We start from the raw sequence: 21,569 nt of genomic DNA, 5'->3' as shown, positions 1-21,569 counted from the left end.
TTTCAAGTTTTCTTTTTAAATTTATTGCTTTTTATATTTTTCAGATATTCTTTGCTATATTTATTATTGTGTAAAAGAAGGAGTTTTTCTTTTAAACTTCCTTAGTAGCATAAATAAGTTAATAAAATGTTAATAAAGTGCGATTTCTATACTATCTGATTTTTCTAAAGTTTATGAAAAACTACTATCTTATATTTTTCTTGACATATACAGGGTGTCTCAAAAGTCAACGTCGAAACGAAAACAGTAGATAGGGTAGGTGGTGACTGTTATCAGAAAAATAATAAAAAAAATCGCAGCCATATATTTTAGAAGTTATGGGCATTCGAAAAAAAAAATCGAACAAATGGTCACCCTGTGACGGTCTTACATGTGCCGTAACTACAAATATTAAGTTTTCTCATTTTTTCTTTTGCTACCGAACCTTTAACCCTGCTAACAAGTGCATTCAAAAATTTTAACTCAGCTGCATCAGTTTTAAAGCAAATATCACTTTTTTGCCAAACTCTAAGTACTCAAAAAATTTACATGACCCCACTACGATATTTCGGAAAGTTAGCTTTCCTTTTCAAATAAGAAAAAATATTTTTTGTACCATTTTAACGGTAGGTACCTACCTGTCATAGAACGGTTTTTGTTTTTTATTTACGAATTTCTCGTAAGCGACAAAGCAGATCTCTGCCTTTTTTATACAGAATCGTTTAAATAAACATTATATAAAAAAATTTAAAAATTGGAAAAAAACACATTTTTGGATTTAAAAAAAAATAAAAAAATGGGTTGATGAATTTTATCGAAATTTCGTTTTTGTATATTGAATGTTTTTGCATGCTGAATTTTCTTACCAACTTTTTTTTTTTTGAAAAATGTTAGAAAATTTTTATAAAAAAAAAAATTATTTTTTCAAAAAACGGCTCTATCGATTTTAGACATTTTTTTTTTTTATTTTAAAAATTTCCTTCAAAATATCATATTATATTAAATTTTCTCTAATTTTGTTCAGTAAAAAGCTTTAACATGAAATTTAGCTCTGTGAATTTGGATACATTTTTGACATGGTTAAAAATTTTATTTAAGCAGCAAAACAAAGAATTAGTGTATACAAAAGTACTTTAAATACGCGTTGCCCTGTGTATTTTTATCTTTGGTTACAATTCACAACAAATATTTTCTTCATAAGGAAAGTGAAAAAAATATTTATATTCCCTTAATACATAATCAGTAAGGTGGGTCGTTTTGTGTTTTTTTCGAATTTCAAATCGTTATAGCGCGGAAAAGTTGTGAATGGTGAAGACAAAGAAGGGGTTAAAAAATAATAAAAATCGGTTAATATCTTCAATCCGCGCATCGGCTCTAAAGCCATTAAAAAAATGGTATTTTTACAAAAAAAAATTTAAAACCCCTAACATCTTTTTCTTTTTTAATAAAATAGCTTTGGAAAACCTTTGTATTAGCTAAATACTAAGTAGAAATATGGCAAAATTCCTATTTTTACGAATTTTTTTTAATGGTTTAGACTATTTGGTAAATTATTATTTTTACCAAATTTGAAGTAAAAATGAAGTTGGCACAATCAGTGAACATAGGCGGATTCAGGGGGGGGCACGGGGACACGTGCCCCCCCCAGAACTTAAAGTTCATACTTAAAGGAAATCAAACTATAAGAGTTTTAAAAATATATGAATAATAACAGAAAGAACTTGAGTGAAATTCTTGTCTATTTCTGGCTGAAAATGCGAATTTTGTTGATTGTTTCATCCCTTTCCCATGAAAAGCTCCACCTCACAAATAAATAAACGATTTTTCGATTCAAAAAAAAGTGAATTTTCAAAGTGATTTTGGTGAAAAATTTTGATATGGACATCGAATGACATTGAATGATATAAAAAAAATAATTGTATATGCAACTCTATTTTTTCATACAGAGGGGTTAAAAAATTTGCACTTTTTTCGTTGTTTTTTTTTCAACATTAGTGTTTTTAAAATAGCGGAACACGTCACAAAATTGCATAAACTATACATTATAGAACTGCTATATATGTAGAACAAACTTGCATTTCGGAAATTTGCCCAAGTTTGCACCCCGAAAATAAAGACCCCTTGAAAAAAAACTCCTCAAAAGCGACCCTTACTTATAGATTTTTATAAATATTATTTTATTGAGAAAATTTCTCCAAGGATACCTCTAAAAACATGTAAAAATAATAGTGTTCTAAATTTCAAAAGAATCGGTGCAGTAGTTTTGAAGTTATGAGGAGCACCGGCGTTGAAAACATTAGTTGTGAGGATAACGATTTAAAGTTTTGAACTCTGGACTAAAAGACTAAAACGTTCCTAAGGGTAGTATTAAAATACTTATAACTTGGTCAATTTGGCTCCAAGAGACCTACGATTTGAACACAATATTCTTGAGGTATAAAACAATTTAACCCCTTGTAGCCCCATGTGACATTTCTGTAACAAACCGAAAAAGATTGCATAAAAACTCTACAAACTATTTTTTTTTTCTTTTGAAGCTTCTAATATTATAATCTTTAAGTATTGCTTTATCGAAATAGTACTTCAAATTTCTAATAAATAGCACCAATAGTTTTTAATTGACAGTTAATGTTGAAAGTTGGGCTTTTTTTGAAAATAAGCAAATTTGTATAAAAACTACGAAATTCAGAAAAAAAATACTTTTTGTTAGTAAACCCCACTGGGTTTTATTTTTGGATTTTAGGAAAGTGCCTAAAAATTAATATTAGATAGTTTTTTGCTTGAATTTTTGAATTTTTATATAAAAATAAATTATTTAAACTTTTTTTTTACTCCCAAAATATCGAAATAACTAAGTAAATAATGACTTTGTTGAATTTTTAAAAAATACGTGTTTTATTAAAGATAAAGGCCAATCGATTGACTTATTAATTTTTAAATTTACGACCTTGGGTTACAAAAGGTTAATGCAAATAAAAAAAAAAAAAACTGGGTTTCCCGGCAAAAAAGTAGGATTCAGTTTTTTTTGTTATTATTCTCAGGAACTTTAATATTTATTAGAATGAAGTCTTTAGTATTTGACTAAAAACTACTAGGTCATTAACTAATGGTATAATTATGTCCATAATATTGCAAAATTTTATACAAAATCAATTAATAAACGTAAACATTTTTTTTTTCAAAATTTCATCTTTAAAACTTAATTTCTCAAAATCTATTTATTGAAACAACTTAAGTCAAAAAATTAAACAAATAATAGATTACTAACTTTAATATAGCACAGAATTGTACGTGCATTTTCTGATTTTTCATATTTTTTTTCTTCCGACTAATCCAGGAGTAAGAGGGTTAGCACTTAAGTGGCTTTTACTGTAACAAGAAAATGAAAATTTTTCCTTCCGAATAACTTTTTGGTCATTTGGTACCTATTTGATGTGGGAAATGTGCCTAAATATTTTTGGCCAGGTTTTAGACCACTGTGGGTCGTTAAAATTTTCTGCTTGTTAGTCAGTCGTATGGTACTTCACTTTATTTCTAACTGTTATTGCTGTTTTTTTTGCCAATCCGTCCCTTGTGCCCCCCCCAGAAAAAAATCCTGGATCCGCCCCTGTCAGTGAATGCTATGAACTCGTTAAAGATTTGAAAATCTGTCGGTCAAGAGGGATTTGACTATGTATCTTTCTCCTCGTCGCACAGTGGTGCTTTATGGCGTCAAAAATCATTTACACGGCCATTTCTTGACGAAAAGTCATGAAATTTGGGACACTGAAGCATATTACTATGAGAAATACGAAAAATCTTCCAAATTTTATTTTTTCAAAATGGTGGTTCCAAAATGGCGGACAGAATAAGCGGTCATAGAATTTTCGAAATCGAAAAGATGTTCGCTCTTGGATTTGTTTAGAACTGTTCATATTTAATGAAAAACAAAATTAAAAAAATTTAAAACAAAGACCAAAACAAACCAAAGTAGTAAAAAACACTTGTATACCCTTTTTATGCTATTTCTTGGATTTTTCGATTAAATTAGCACATTTTGTACATCTTTCATATTTTCGATAGGACTAAATAAATTTTATCTTCTTCGTTGGCTATATACTTATCTTTTGTGTGGACGTTTCACGTGTACACGCTCCTTTAGGACTCTAAGAAAAAATGTTTTAAAAAATCATAATTTTGTATTGATTTTCAAATTTATTTCTTAATTTTCAGTTTTTGGCTATTAATTAAAAAAAAAGACACAAAAACTTGTATCAAAAATATTTCCTCTAAAGAACATGCTCTCACAGCAGGATAGTGTCAACAATTTATCCTTGGCTAAAAATATATTGAGCCCAATTTACACATGGCCTTAGTTCATTCAATACAGCCAAAAGTATATTTACATAAAAGAATAGGTTCAAGTTAATGTTTAATTCTTCCTTTTTAATCAGTTCTCCGTCTGACAGGTGTTTTCGTTTTGTTTTTAACAACTACCTACTTCTATCACGATCTTTTAAGTACGTGATACTAAAATAAGATCCAAATTCAATACAAATATTTAGTTTCGTCTACAGAGTTTTAAAAGTATGTATGTATGTCTCCAAAAGACATCAAACGACACAACAAGATTGCAATAAAATCCAATTCCTTAGACATTTACAATACTATTATAGCATTAAGCAAATAAAAATAATAATAATATATGTAAGAAAAAGTAAACAAAAAAAAGAAAAAGAAAAATATCTTGTCATTTATTACCTACCCACAACAATGAAATAAGGTAAAAGGTAAGCAGTAAACACCATCAGTATCACAATCTACAACGACGACGACGATGTATTGAATTGCGTTTTTTTTTTTTATTTTGTTTACTTTCACTTTCTTTCATTCATTCAAAAGAAGAAAGAACGAACTCTTGAAGGTGAGTAGATGCTGGAGTAAATTCGATATTATTGCCCATTTAACTGGCTTTTATTGCGACTATTTACTGAAGGTTTGTGTTATTATGGTTTGAGATTGGATTGTGCCAAGAAAAAAAAATTATAACTCCGTTATTTCATAAGAAGCTGTATATTGTACGTTTTTTTTTGTTATAAGCTTGATATTGTTTAAGTAATCAATAAAAGCTTTGGATGGGATTGAAGATCTTAGTCAAACAAAATCTTATTTCGTTTAAGTTTTTTGTTGCGATAAAAGTTAAGTAAGTTTTGGTGTTACTCATACTGAGCAAATAACTTATTCAATCAATCGTTAAAAACAAATATTTTGTTGAAATAAACAAAAAATGAAAATAATATCACACATATGTGTGATATGATGACGAAAAAGCTAGGTTTTGAGGGATTCTGTCTTCTCATTGATATTCTTAAAGAATTAAAATCATTAACTGGGAATGGCGTAAGATTCATAATCATTTATTACCTATTATTTAAAAAATTCATAGTGATGATTTGGTCAAAAAATATACCATAACAATAAAGAAAAACATAATTTAAAAGAAGACAAAATCACTCATTAAATATAACGTCCTTTCTAAAAAAAAAATTAATTTTTCATGTAGTGGTAGGTAGGCAGATAGGCATAGATGACTCACTCCTTGATGACCCAGTAAGCGAGGAGTGTAAGGTATCTCACTCCAAATTGGAAGCCGGCTAATTCAAAGCACTTGCACTAGAATGTCCTACGGCAAAAAATAAAGCAATGAATTGTTCGTTACAACATTTTCTATCAATTTAGTGCACAATCTTTTTGTTGAAACAAATAAAAAATAAGTAATATTAAGTCAAAGTCGTTTTTTTGTTTAGCAAACTCTTGCCTTATTATTTTGCAAACGGTGCGAATATTGGCTAAGAAAATAAAATATTATTGTAGTCCTTTAAATTATCTACATTTAAAAAAAAAATTTGGCTTTCTACGACCCACGGGAGCCGAGTTATTATAATTTTAAGAAAGCATTAATCCGTACGAAAATTCAAAAAAATTTCCCTTGTTTATGATTCGAATACTAGTTCTCAGTGAGAGGGTTGTTTTCATTGTTTCTTGTTATAAGAGAATTTGTCTTATGTTTTTTCGTTGGTCATTTGGACCTTTTTTAAAAAATTAATTTCTCGGCTCGTGTGGGTCGTAGAGAGCTAATTTTTTTTTAAATTGTAGATAATTTAAAGGACTACAATAATATTTTATTTTTTTAGCCAATACTCGCACCGTTTGCAAAATAATAAGGCAAGAGTTTGCTAAACAAAAAAACGACTTTGACTTAATATTACTTATTTTTTATTTGTTTCAACAAAAAGATTGTGCACTAAATTGATAGAAAATGTTGTAACGAACAATTCATTGCTTTATTTTTTGTCGTAGGACATTCTGAAGTCGAGTTATTCCCAAAAAACGATATTTTTGGGTGTTTTCGCACCGGTTTTGCATGCGTTCATTTATCAATAGCTCGGCCATCTTTGGTGATAAAGAGCTCATTTTTTCTGTAAAATGCAGAAAATGAACAGGGCTACAAAATAGGTTAGAAAAATGTCAATCATAATATAAGCTTTTTTCGAAATAATGACAAAAATGTGTTTTTTAACAACAAGAATTTGACTTTAAATGGCTGCCATTTTATATTTACTCACTCAAATACAATGAAATTACATACAACGATAGAAAATATTATAAGGAAGAGAATGTATGTTTATTTTTTGATCTACGATTATCTGGAGCAAAGATATTAGCTTAGAAGTAAAATATCCCAAAAAATGCATTTTTGTGAACAACTCCGCTAAAAAGAATGATCGGGTGGTGAGAAATGGGGTTTAAGCCTTTTAAATATACCCCCATCGATCCATGAAATAAAAACAGACAGTGCCTCTCATCGCAAGGTCAAATGACGCTTTGACTGGAGTAAAACCAAAATTCAAAATTTTTCGTCAATACTAAAAAGAAAATTAACAAAATTGATAATAGTGGATTAGTTTACTCTATCAAATGCAATGATTGCACTAAATTATATGTTGGAGAGACTATCCAGAAATTAGGCTCGAGAATTGACCAACACAAAAATGAATGCAAAAAAGTTATAGAGGGTTCAAATTCAAATACAAAAAATGTTGCTGCTTTGGCTGAACATGTGAAACAATATGGACATTCGTTTGATTTTGATGGGTCAAGAATTCTAAAGTTTGAAAGAAATAAATTTAAATTACAAATTCAAGAAGTAAACCAAATTATTAAAAATGAACAAATCGTATGTAATTATAAAACAGATAAAAAGGATTATACAAACACTTATTATAATCTTATAGTTAAAAGAAATGTTTAAAGTAACTAAATTCAAACTTTCTATAATATTTTTTGAAAATTGTTCATCTTTTTTAAAAATATTTCAATGGTAATTTATTTTTTAATTCAAATTATTTGTTTATATAATTTATTAAAACGTACATATATTGTAATTTTTTAGACCCTGAAGATGAGGCAAGTAAGACCTTGAAATATATAGGCCAGAAATAAATAATTTTCTAAAATAAAAAGATGCGTTTTTAATTTTATCTGAACTAAAAGAAGCAAAACAAAGAAGGTAATAAATAAAATAATTATAAAGCTCAACATAAAAAAACAAATAAAATAGAAAATATTATTATTAGTTAACGTGTTTATAAAGTAAAAATAAATAAAAGTTAGGTACCTACCTACTTTTTTCTCGCAACTCTTATATTTATGTTTATTGTCTTTTGTCTAATATTATTTTTGAGTAAATTTTTAAAATAGGCTTGTAAAATTGGACATCTTCGCTGTCCTGATATCCTTCATTTTTTCATTTATACTGAATGGTTACATTAGCATTAAGCAACGATACTTATGGTAATGACTTCAAAACTTAAGTATTTCGCCTCTTCCTAGAAGGAGCTGATATGGCGACTGTTATTTAGTCAGCATACTCTCCATAATCAGTTTTCTATTTAACGCTTGTAAGATTACTGGAGTTGTAGATAATTAATTTTGCTTGACTGTACTTGATTTCTACAAAGTTTAAATTTAAACTTGCTTGGTTATAATTTTTGAGGTCGTCCTTCAGGAACTTTAATACCTTCAAATTAACGTTTTCGTAGTCCATGGACAGTTACTTTTCAATTAAAGATACTGGACTGTATTATTTTACATTTCGCAAATGCCTTTCTATTGTGCTCTGGACAGCATCAATCTCTTGTATCATAGAATGACCAGGTTCTGATTATTTTTGTATAATAGTAATAATAACAAAAAACTGTGCGCAACTGAACTTACGCACAGTTATTTTGTGTGAAAAATATAACTTCATTGGATATAAGATATTTAAGGACAAATTTTGCATAATTATATCTAAAGCCAGTATAAAATTTGTTCTAATGCATACAAAAATATAATAAAATTCATCGAACAAATTTGGTCTAAAGGACAAAATCATTTTTTTACTTGCTCTATAGGGCAGGTATTGAGAAGATCAAAAAAGTGGTTTCCGTCATGTCGTCCGTCGTCATGTGCGTCCATCTGTACATCGAGCTAGGTCCTAAACGAATGGATGGATTTGCTTGAAACTTGGTACAGAGGATTTATGATGATGATGATGACGTTATTCCCTAGACCCGTTTTTTTTTTAATTTGTTTTCGAGGTATTGCAATTTATTCGAAAACGGCTCAAATGATTTCGATTAAATTTGGTATACGTAATAGACTTATTGATTCTAACAAAACTGCGTTTTTCTCATAGAATTCGGAGAACGGAAATATGGCGTTGTCGTTTTTCAAAAATTGACATATTTTTTAAGTTCATATATTTCATCAAAGCATACATAAGTCAATTTTATTTAAAATTAACATACATCATTTTGAAGTATAAAATGTAAAAAAAAAATTTTATACCTAAACATTTTTGAAAAAAAAAAAAAATTTTTAATTTAATTTTTAAACTTTCGATTTTCTTTTTTGATTTTTTTTTCTTCACACTAAATAAAATCTTAAATTTCTAGATATTTAAGATAAAGATACTGTGAACTTCAAGAGCAAGTACGTGCGACCCAGTCGTGAATTTTATTTTATCTCAAAAACTAAAAGAGATAGGACGATTTTGATTGCAGAAATATAAGTCATTTTCGGAATAAATGGTGTGTAGGACAAATAAGAACTCACGTGACGGTTGGTGGTAGTAATAGATTAGATATACAATTTTCCTTTTTCAAAAAAATCGCTATAATTGTTGCCTTTTTTTCCTTTACCTATGGATGACAATAAATATCTTGGATGGAACCACAGTCTCCTACTTTATAAAAATGAAGACTATTCTATTTAAATGCTTTGTCTTTCTTCAATTGCCTTCAAACAAAATTATAGTCATTCTCTTATTTTTCAAAAGAGTGTAGGACCAATTTTCAAAATTTTAAAGTAAGGGGACACTCTGGTGTATGTGGAATATTTTTTACCCTATTTTTCGTTTTAGAAATTTTTTTTCCAAACAAACAGAAAAACCATTCAATTTATGTGGATCATTTTCTGACAGTTAATATTATTGAAGTACCTACAGTTGAAATTGTTCACTGTAAGAAACTGGAATTTTAGAGACTTGTCAGGCTTAGGTTAACACATGAACCAGATATTTACTCGTATATTAAAAGATATTAAAGGAGTAATGTAAAGAACAACTGCATTGTTTTTACGATGCATGCGGTTTGTCTCCTTTTTCTAATCCCCATTTTTTTTTTATTTTTTCACCTCAGTCGTTTCGTTATTTTGTTATTTGTATTTTTATTGTTTGTGTTTTCATTTATTTATATTTTTTTTTAATTTTTCATTTTTTATTTTCACAAATCGCTTCTAATAATATGTAACTTCGTTTTTGGTTTTCGTTTTTGTTCATTTTTTTTTTTTTTAAATTATTTCGCAATCATTTTTTTCCTTTTTTGTGGATGTCAAAAGCCTAAAAATCGAAATAAGTATAATTCAATGCAATACATTTTCTAAATTTAAAAGAATTGCTTTAATTTCCACCAAACTTATCCAAAAACCAAATTGATTCATAAAACTGGAGACGAAATAGTCTGAAGCTAAATTGAACAAAGAGCAAAATGAACCTTAACAAAATAATTCAATTTAATTGCAATGGAAATACAATACAAGGAAAAATGTTCGTAAAAATGTTTTTGTAAATAAGTTTTTCTTTTTGTGAGTAAATTAATAAATAATATCTTCAGAAAGTATGTAATTCTATTTTTTTGTATTACTTATACAATACATATTATTGTGCTTCTTAAAAATCAATTTTCGAAATTTTAATTGGACACCCTATCATTTTGTTCTTCCTGCCTTAAATATAAATTGGGTAAAATTTGGTCCAGTTTAAACACGTTCTAGGGGTCGCTACCACAACTCAAAGTTTTGAAAAATACACCAAATTTTGTTTTTTTTTCTCAGAAAATTTAAAAATTTGTAATCAGAATTAAGTACTTTACATTAAATCTTTAACTGTTTTGAAAGAAGTTTTGATAAAAATACACCGGAATAAAAATGAAGTTTAATTTTGAATATTTTTGAATTTGACATTTTTTTGTGTTATTCTGTAGAAAAGCTTAATTGAAAAATTCAATGATTTTATCTGATTGTTTATGAGCCTAATATCTTTATTCGACAGACAGTTAACTGACTGTTTATTAGAAGATTGAAAAATTGGGTCTTAAACGTACTCTGTATTGTAACAAAAAATTTGTTGAAATTGATCTTTTTTTTTTACTTAAATCTTTAGTGAATGGTAGCGACCCCTAAATTTTAATATTAAAATCCGAAAAAAATATACTTATATGGTAGAACATAATGAAGGGGTGTCCCATTAAAAAATCGAAAAAAAGATTTTTTCGACCATATAAGAAGCACCCTAATACATATAAAACATAAAAAGCTATTATTTGTAAAGATTTAAATTTGTTTTCCGAAAATTCTTTGTAATAGCTATATGAAATCAAAAGGCCTAGGCAAGTATTTTTGGATTTTGGTCCAAATTTCCACTACGAACCAGTAATTTTTTAAAAGAAAATTTGTATAAATACAAATTTTCAAAAATATTTCAAAATGAAATTTGGAATGTTATTAAAAGAAAATATTAACTGAAACATGAAAAGAAAAATTAAAACAAACCAGGTCCGTTTTCAAAAAAAAAAAATTGAGTGAACGTTTACGAGAAAGTCGGAAATAAAGTAAACTGCAATAGAATCCTGGTAGGTACCGTTAATGACAGTTTAAAAAATATTTCAATACATAAAATACCTTTTCAGCCTTGATATTTTTATAGACACTTTTTATTTTGGCAATAAGCCCACATTTTCTGTCCCTTGAAAATAAAGCAGGACCAAATTTGATTGTTCTTCAATTTGGTATTTCGAAAAATTACAGGTGTGCTTTGGATATAAAATTGAGACAATTACTTTTATTTTGAATTTTGTTTAATAAATAAAAATAATTTAAATAAATTAAATAAATAAATACCAATACCTAAAATAAGTCTTATATAATAATATGAATCTAACTTACAAAATTTTAGTTTTTACATCTTAATTAACTTAAATATTCATATCCGCCAAAATATGAATTTGTGGTTTCAGATTGTGCCAACATAGCACATCGCACATTTTATAAATAACATCAGATTCAGAAGTATAATGCAAAATCACTTTTTTTTTTTCTTGGGCCCATTTACAATAATTGAGTTCTATCGTTATTTATATTAATAAAACTGACAAAAATTTATTATTTAAGAAGTTTTCGTGCTTCGACTAATTTGTTGATATCATGGAATGCATTTATCATTGCTGGATTATCAAAATCTTTGAAATTCTCACACATCGAGTAAGTTTCGTCACACTTATCGCCATCTTGACCATCTTTGGCAGCTTTCATGTATCTAAAGAATCTAAGAATTTCTGGATTCTCAGATGTAGGCTTTTTCAGCTCATCAAGTTCCCTAGAATTGAAATAAATCAATTAAATTAAAAATCTCAGTGTTCCATTAAATTTAGGAAAAACCAATTTCTCTTACCTGCTTAACTGTGCCGATACCAAATTACTATAAGGTGCATACTTTTGGGGGTCAGCATACATAAAACATATAAGTTTTTCTCTGCAATTTTCATCTTTCGATTTAAGTCCCAATTGTTCAAATATCGCATCTAATCGAGATAGCAAAGGACTATAGAAAGGATCATAATTCGATAGAACCAATGAAGACGATGGTAGTTTCTTAAAAGACTGATAAAGCTGTGCTAATGATGGTGAATCAGGATTCAAATTGGCTTTTTTATTCTCATCATAACCAAAAGTATTCAAATAGTTATTTCGATTGTTGTTGATGCCAAATCTTGATAGGGCGTTATTATTGAGTGCAGCTGAGTCATAAAGTTGTGTTGAAAAGTGATTTGTTGAGGGTTCTAAAAAAGGAAATTAAATAAATAAATTATAATTTTTTTTTATTTTTAAATTATTTAAAATAGCAAACCTGGTTGATTATAAGCGTAACCAGCATTATCCACCATATATTTGTTATCATCTTCAAAATTATCCTTGAAATTCAAATCGTTGACCGTTTCTGATGGTTTGTTGAAACCAGCTATCGATGAAGATCCTGAAATGAGAGAAAATAAAAAGTCGATATGTAAAAATAAACAAAACAAATCAAGTTTATTTTGAAAGGATTCGAAAAAGATTAAAATTTGAGTCAATGGAATAACCACTTTTCAAAGATTTTTTTTTTGATTGTATGATTTCAAATCGTGAAAATATCCAAAGAAGGACCTTTCAGAGGGAAGAGCGTTGAAATTCTTAGAACTTTCATGTTGATAAACTTTTTCAGAAAAACTAAATTAATTTTTACCTACTCTATTTGACGCGATTAAATTGAAAATTCACTAAAAACTTTGTTATTTTATTTTTTTTTTTTTTTCAGAAATTGAACTTGAAAGTTCTACGAATTGCAACAACATCTGCGATTAAAAAAAACATGGAAATTATGAACTAATGTCAAGTAAAATTTTTACAGATGAGTGCATTTCGAATAATTTGAAGCTAACCTAACCTAGAATCAAAACAAAATGTAAGAATAAATTAAATTCCATGAACAAAAATTGTTATTATCTACCTGAATCCAATCTAATAATAAAAAATTTTTATGTTATGGTTTTTGGTGGCAGGGTTTTTTAAATAACATGAGTAAGCGAATAAAGCAATTGAAATTTTTGATGCATCATTAAAATAATACATGATTTCAAGTGAATAAAAATTCAAACAGTTTAACACAAATTGCAATATGTCTAATTTTTTATGGAGGCAAAACTCCTGAACTATTTTCACTAAAAGAATTTTTCTGCCAACCAGGCCAGGTGAATGAATTTCCTATAAGAAATCAAGCGTTTTTAATTCCAGTTAGGATGAACTAGCAAACAGCTAACATTTCCTTTTCCAACATCAGGATGACTTATTCTAATAGTTTTGAAGTTAAACACATTTGGTAGGCCTTAAAGATGACAGATTTGAAATCTCGAATCAATTTCGGTTGGGCAAGTGAAAATTAAATATCCATGGCATGCACTACGACAACTACAACCAACAGTTAAAATTTGGAACTTGTCGTTGGAGGCAGACTCACGCAAAATATTTTTGAGATTTAACTGCTCATCATCATGGTTGAATTCATGGTTGAATTCGCCAGAATAAGATATGGGTCAATATTATGGAGGTCGAAAATTTGATTTCCAGGCATTTTTTTTTTTAATCAAAATAACATTTATTTAAAGCTTTTTTCTCATTTAACAATTTAAATAGTTGGCAAGCATCTAAGAATATACCTATTTGTTTCGGTTAGAAAAGTTTCCATTTCTTTATTGCATCTAATATACCCAAAAAAAAAGCGTTCCCGGACATGTCCATAACTGAAAAACTGAGGATCAAATGGCTTAAAAGTTAAAATCACATAAAAGTTAGTTATTTTTGAGTATTTCTTTTCTTAACACTACATATACACAATACTCTTTATTAATTGGTAAATCTCTTACAAATAAAATGCACGACTGGGGCCGCACGTACTTGAATCGGTGATTGTTAAAACAACATAAGTGACAAATTTTTTGAAACCACTTTTATAACTGTTTTGCATTGCTTATGGGTAGAGCTAGCGTTGAGAGCAAAACCAACATGATTTGATATTTGGATCATATAAAATTTCGAGGTTAAAATACGCATTTAGTGCTAAAACAACATATCTCTTCTGACAATTTTGAAATTGAGTGTTAAAACACCTTAAGTACTTCATATTAATTTGTTTTTTTACATTCAACGCTGGAAAAACGAAGTAAGTAAACTGTTGTTTCTTACAGTTTTTCGATGATTTAGTGTCAGTCAGTTGTTCGCGGTGATTCGAAAGGAATTGCATCTTTCAAAATGTTCTTGTTAATAAATTAAATTGGTACCAAATGAAAAAAACTATTAGGAAAAAGTTTTACTATTAGGAAAAAGTTTTACTATGAATTTTTCTCTACATTTGGATTAAGAATGTAAGATATTGCAATATTAGTATTGGTAATGCATCTTGCAATTTGTGAAGGACATATTGAATTTAATTTTTATTTTGAATATAAAATATAATGCTCTGTTATTTTCCCTGAGCCATTAACTTTGACATTTTGTTCTAGAGTTTTCAAGCTATTAATACCAGCAAAGAATTGAAAATGCAAACTAAAAGAAAATTCGTAAATCTTGTCTTAAAGACTTCTAGTTTGGGTTCTATTGGTTTGATATTCAAAATCAAACTCAGGGAAAATAACAAATATTTTGAAGTACCTACGTCACAAGGATAAAACTTTTGCACAATATTAGTAAGACTTAACTACCTCAAAAAATAACAAATTCATTGCTGGCCGTGGAACGTCCATTTTCGCCTATTTGTTTAATGTTCTTGTTTTTTAATGTATGTATTAATAAAATTGCTGAATTATGATGGTCTATTATTCATTCCCATTAAATTTGCTAATACTTTGGATGTAAAATAAGTGTCAAAACAGCATTATTTCCAAGTAATTAAGTGGTTTTGACTCCCAACAAAACGTTAGGTGTTAAAACAACATATAAAAAATCTTTATTTTTTGTTAAATCTTCTTTGATAAAGATATTTTTTTAGAACTTTTAGTTAGTTTCAACTCCCAACAAGGCCTCTAAACCGAATTTAAAGCTAAAATTGTCAATGCGGCCGCGTCGTCAAAAATACACAGTTTTTTGTCTCTCCTGAAAAAAAATTAAAATGTTACTTATGTTGTTTTAACAATCACCGATTCACTTGCTCTTATGATAAAAGTAGCTTTTATGTCAAAGATTTAAAAAAAAATATTTTGAATTAGTTAAAATTTGATTTTTTTTAAGGAATTTCATAAGAAATGCATAAATACGAAATTATTTTTTTTTAGTTTTTCTTACGCCATATTTTTGTCACTCGTGTTTTTTTGACAAAAACAAAAAAACGCAATTAGCAAATTTAGTCTAGAAAATTGTAATAACTCATTAACGGTGAACGGGAAGAGCCGACATCAAAGATTAAAAAAAATGTAAAGTCATATTTCCATTAGACTGGGCCAAAAAAATAAAATATTTTTTTTTTTTTTGAAAGTTACTTCGAAAATCTTGTTCAGGATGATGAAAAAAAAATTTTGTGAAAATTTGAGCCGTTAAAAATAATTTTAAGAGGTCTATCATCGGTGGTTTTTATTTTTATACATGATATGATGTGTTACAACAGAACTGCTAGACGATCAAAGTAAAAAAAATTTCTGTTCATTTTTTCTTATATAAAATTAAATTTCCTACAAAAAAGATCTGATTGAAAATTTTCGTCAGACGAGCCGTATCCGAGTAACTAAGCTTTTTAAATCGAAGTGTTTTTTCAATTTGACTGTTTCACTTTGGAATTTTGTGATGAGCAAATAAGTGAATAGAAAAATAAAACCACGACATATTCTTATAGGAAATTTAATTCTCTACAAAAAAGGTCTCCTAGTAATTTTCCCTAAATTGAGTTCTGAAGAAGTTATTCACGATTTAAAAATTGATTTTTTTAATTTTTTGCTCGATTTAAATCGTGAATAACTTCTTCAGAACTCAATTTAGGGAAAATTACTATGAGACCTTTTTTGTAGAGAATTAAATTACCTATAAGAATATGTCGTGGTTTTATTTTTCTATTCACTCATTTGCTCATCATTTTTTTTCCACGAAACCATTACTTGCCCTATTGAGCAAGTAAAAAATTAAGTTTTGTTATTTTTTATAGATTGATAAAAGTCCCAAGAAAAATGACGCATAATACCAACATTTATTAATATATCAATATTTTAATCATTTAATGTACAAAAGGGTGCTGCAAGCAGTTTTTAAAGTTAATTTTATATAGATTTATCATTCCACACCGTTTTTTATCGATAAATATATAAAATGTATGTAAGAAACTAGTTTAAGTTTCATTTTTAAGTAGCGTACATCAATTAACCGTCATTCCGTGAACGCTTGTTTTGGGGTATAGCTAGATTGAAATTTTAATTTTTTGGTGATATTATGATCAAAAATCTATGCCACTAAAATATAATCTCAAAAATATTTCGTTTTACTTTGTTACATAAAAAATAAAAATAAATTAGGTAAGGTCAAAACGTCATTTCCGGGAACGCTCTTAGAATCTGAATAAATAATGTAGTCTTACACTCATAATTTTGCATTTTTCGGTATTTTTACTCAGTATCCTATCTAAGTATGGCTGTTATAAACAATTTTATCAAAAAAGTTACAACAAAAACAAAAGAACAAATTGGGAGCGGGTCATAATTCTGCATGTCAAACTTCTGTGGGGTCGAAATACTGTAAGACCATAATTCTGTACGTCATTATACTGTAAATACAAAATTCTGTACGTCAAATTACTGTATGAACAAAATACTGACTTGCAAAATTCTGTTTTGTAAAATTCTGTACGGCAAAATAATGTATTTTCAATACAGTATTTTTAAAGAAATTTCCTTTGATAAAAAAACACTAAATACTAGCTTTAAATATAATTATTAATAATAAAGTTGTAATTTTATACAAACATAACTATTAAAGTAAAAAAGTAAATCCTTCTAGGAACACAAATCAAACTTTTCTTAAACATACAAAATACATTTTACAAAAAAAAATGTCAAAATCAATAAAAATTTAATTTTTTTTTCAATCCGTTTTAGGTATGCAACGTCTTTTAATTCAGATTGTTTTTTTTAAATAAGTGTAGTTCAGTTTTCTCTCTATTTTTTCCGTAGCTCCTAATAAAGTACCTAGATTAATCAGCATTAGAAGCTTGACTCTTTATTAAGTTGATCTTTTAGAAATTCATAGTAAACCCTCTTTTAAATATATCTGTATTTCAAAATTCTGTATAAATGCTGTAAAAAATATCGGTTTGATAATGTAAAAAAGTGCGCGCGATCTTATATGGAAAAACCTAGGATCATCAAATAGATACCCATCACCTTTTCATCGATTTGAAGGCCGTGTATGACAGTGTTGACAGAGATGAGCTGTAAAGAGCCATGTCTAGTTTTGGCAATACTGCCAAGTTTTTCAAGGCACGATACCTTTGATGAAAAAAAAAAAATATATATAACAGATAAGACGATGTCATTTGACTTTTTTAACATCATTATTGAAAGAAAAATACAGAACTCTAGTGCCAACACGAGAGGCAACATCTTTCAAAAGTCCGTCAAGCTGCTTTGATATACCGACAATACTGAAATAATCGAAAAAACACAATTTGACGATTTTGTGAGCATCTAAATGGAAGCGGCATAAATTCGTTTACAGGTTTAAAAGACAAAAGCAAGTTAGTGTGACTTTCAAAAGTTTTTAATGTAGAGAAGAATCGGGGTTTTAGTGGAATTTTTTGATAAAGCCTTTTTAAACTTTAGAAACACCATCAAGTAGCATGAACAAACGGCCAGTTCTAGAGTAGTAAAGAAATGAAGGACCAAGGTGATTCTACTCATTCCATTGCGTCATATTTTACCCCCTTTTTGTTAGGCTAAAGTTTGTCTAAATCCATCAATTTTTAAAGTAAAGTATTTTTGTCAATATCTCACCTTGTGTAGCAATTTTTCCAATCGACCCAATGATACTTGGTAAAAATAATGCAAAAATCAATGATTTGATGATTTGTACCCCAATAAATAGTGGCCACAGTATTTTTTTCAAACCTAAAAAAAAAAGGAAATTCATATAAATTTTTAATTTTTTAATTTAACTTCAGCTACTTACCAGCAAATAAGAAAAATCTTCCAGTTTCAGCAGCTCGAGGAAGAGGTACATTAACAACAGTATTTCTGACAAGTCTTTTTAAATTCCTTCCCAGTTTGTTTTCATTTGTCAACTCTTGATTTTTATCCTCAATAGAATTGCCATTTACTTTAACAGCAATGCCAAATTTTTCAATTTCTTTTCGAGCGAAAAATTCATCCAAATAAGATGAAAGACGATCTTCGATATGTTTTAATCCTGCATTTAATGTACTATCAAGCATATTATTAAATTTATTCTTTTTTTCGTCAAAAGGATGTGTCTCTTTTCTTGCTTCAGAACTAATTGAATTACTGTCAGTTTCATTTTCTCTAGTAAATTCTTTACGATTTAGCCGTAAATCACTTTCGATAGGTTCAAATATTCGATATTGTCCAGTTTTTGTAAATTGTTGACTCGCTATTAGCTCTGAATCCATATGTGTGAAGATTATTGGTTTGAAGTCATCTTCCGAATTATTATTTAAAGGTGCACTATATTTTGCACTATGGCTGCTACTGCTACTTATTGCTAAATTAAAACTACAAAATATAACTAAAATTCCTATCACCTTCCTTGTCCATTTTATATCACAGTTTCTGTAGTCGAGTTTCATCATTGGTTTTTTTCTTCTTATTTGAAGCATATTTGCATAATAGTTTGGTCTTTTACTATTGGTTCTGTTGTAGTGACACTGAAAATTGAACAAAAAATTGATATTACAATTTATTTGAAATCAAGTTAGAGGCAAAATATGGAATTGTTTTTCTAAATTTCAATTGAACAAATGGAACCATTTTTTATATTTCCTAAAAATTAATAGAATCTCGTTTTTTTTATCATCATTTGGCATTTATGAGAATACGTTGAACAATGATACAAATTCCTTATACAATTAATAATTATAGGTAAGGTATCGTTCAAAAATTTTGTTATAGAAACTACGTTTAGTGAGAATTTAGAAATAAAAAGCACGTTTATACATTTTAACTATTTCCCGAGTAAAAATGGAATTCCGCTGTAACACCGCTGCACCACGGCCGCAGCACTTTATGACCGCCGCACCTACGCTGCATCACGTCCGCACTATTATCAGAAATTTCTATTGCGCTGCACCACGCACCGCTGCACCACGCACCGCTGCACCACGCACCGCTGCAGCACGTCCGCACCGTTTCATTTTGAAAAAATGAAAAATATGAAAAAATAAAATGCACGACTGGGTAGCACGAACTTGCTCTTAGAGTTCAAGTTGCTTAAATTTTTAAGACTTTTTATATAGAAACTTGGGAAATGTAGGTATATAAAAAAAAAAAATTAATTTTTCAAAAAAATAAAACAATATCTGAAATCAAATCGCCCCACAAAACAGGTATGCAGTTTTATTTGATATATTAAGGTGCATTTTTAGAAAAAAATTTTCAAAATCGTTAGAGCCGTTTTTTAAAAAACTAATTTTTCTTAAATAATTTTTTGAAAAAAAAGTTTAAAAATAAAATTGGTATGCCATTTTTTAGAAATAACTAATCAACATCTAAAAACAAAATTTCAAAAAAATTCAATGTCCCGTTTTCGAAAATTTGATTTTTCAAAAAAAAATTTTCAAAATTTTTTTTAAAATCCAAAAATTATTTTTTTTCAAAATTTTATTTTTGGCTTATATTTAAATTATATAAATGCTTTTGTTTAAAAAATTTCGTTGAAATACAATAAGCAGTTTGGCAGAAAATCAGATTTGAAAAAAGCGGTCCTATGGCAGGTACCGTTAATAATGATTTTCCAAAAAAAATTTCTTCATCAAAAGATAGACCTTATTTAAAAACTAAAAACTAACGATTTTTAACAAAATCGTTGGAGCCGTTTTCGAGAAATCAAACTTTTCCGAAATTTTTATATGGCAGGTACCGTTATTTTTGGTCCAAAAAAATTAATTCCAAAAACCCCTCTGGAGAGTCACCAAAAACTGCTACATAGCAAGTTTGAAGGCAATCGGTCCATCCGTTTAGGCTCTAGCTCCTTATACAGACAGACAGACAGACTGACAGACTGACAGACTGACAGACTGACAGACTGACAGACTGACAGACTGACAGACTGACAGACTGACAGACTGACAGACTGACAGACTGACAGACTGACAGACAGACGGACAGACGGACTTCCGGGACCCACTTTTTTGGCATTGTCTATCATCGTAATGTCATGGAAAAATGTTATCTCAACTTTTTTTTTTTTGTACGAATGCATAACTTGATATATAGTACCTATATCGCAAGTAAAAAAATCGCTGTACCAATTTTTTTCATACATAATGAAATAGTGCGGAAGTGCTGCAGTCGTGGTGCGGCCGGCGGTGGGTGGTGCGGCGGTCAAGATTTTTTTTCTATTTTTACTCGGGTTTTCAGAAACCAAGAGGAGTGATATAAAGGTATGAAAAATTGTATGGAAAGCATTTTCAATTACTTTGAGCTTAAAAAGAATATTAAATAATTTCATATTTGAATCGTTTATTTCAGAAACGACATAAGTCCATGAGCATGAACTTTTCAGGAGCTACAAACAACTGTTTTTTACTTAAAACTCCACAACACTTCAAATTTAGAGTATGCCGAGTTAAAATCTAGCCTAAGATGGTCTTTGCGGGTTTTTAAGCATTTAAAGTCGGTGGACTTATGTCGTTTCTGAAATAAACGAAATTTTTTTGGTAAACCTTTTGTTTTTATTTAGCTATAGTTTTTGAACCGTACTTTCGATTTTAATAAATTAAATAGCGGAAGATAGGGTAAATCTTTACCTTTTTTATAGATGTATAACTTAAAGGCTTGCGTGTCATGATGTTTGCCAAAATAATTTAAAACTGGTAAAATGTCATATTATTCAAGAGTTAAAAATGCTGCCACCACCAGAAATCTGGCTATAACTTTTGAATCCTGAGTACAATTTTAATGAATTTAATAGATATAGATAGAGTAATTCTTTACCTTTTTATAGATATATAACAAAAGGGGATGCGTGTCAAGATTGCTGCCAAAATAATTTAAAACTGGGAACAAGTCATGTATTTAACAGTCAAAAATGTTGTCACCGGGTGAAAATTTTCCATATATTTTGAACCCTTTTCTTTCAGTTTTCGTATTTTGGGGGGTCTGACATACTTAATTTTTTTCCAGAAGATGAATAACTATACATAAATGAGAAATTTTCAAAAAAAAATTTTTTGGAAAAAGTGGACTTATGCTGTTTCTGAAATAAACGAT

At 28.6% G+C, this 21,569-nt stretch overlaps 1 protein-coding gene across 1 annotated transcript in view; it reads right to left on the bottom strand.

Moving 5' to 3' along the window:
* Positions 1 to 11,681: 11,681 nt before the first annotated feature.
* LOC129916457 (uncharacterized) overlaps positions 11,682 to 21,569 on the bottom strand; it is a 28,957-nt gene continuing 19,069 nt past the window's right edge. The window contains exons 2-6 of the mRNA XM_055996432.1: positions 18,295 to 19,006; positions 18,120 to 18,233; positions 12,467 to 12,592; positions 12,011 to 12,398; positions 11,682 to 11,935 (exon numbers count right to left, since the gene is read on the bottom strand). Coding sequence (XP_055852407.1) covers positions 11,722 to 11,935; positions 12,011 to 12,398; positions 12,467 to 12,592; positions 18,120 to 18,233; positions 18,295 to 18,958 — 1,506 coding nt within the window. The 5' untranslated portion in view covers positions 18,959 to 19,006 and the 3' untranslated portion in view covers positions 11,682 to 11,721. The remainder of the gene's footprint in view (positions 11,936 to 12,010; positions 12,399 to 12,466; positions 12,593 to 18,119; positions 18,234 to 18,294; positions 19,007 to 21,569) is intronic.

This window comes from Episyrphus balteatus, chromosome 3 (assembly GCF_945859705.1).
Source record: "Episyrphus balteatus chromosome 3, idEpiBalt1.1, whole genome shotgun sequence".
Classification (NCBI taxonomy): Eukaryota; Metazoa; Arthropoda; class Insecta; order Diptera; family Syrphidae; genus Episyrphus; species Episyrphus balteatus.
Note: the sequence above shows the minus strand (reverse complement) of the source record. Positions and strands in the feature narration are given on the sequence as shown.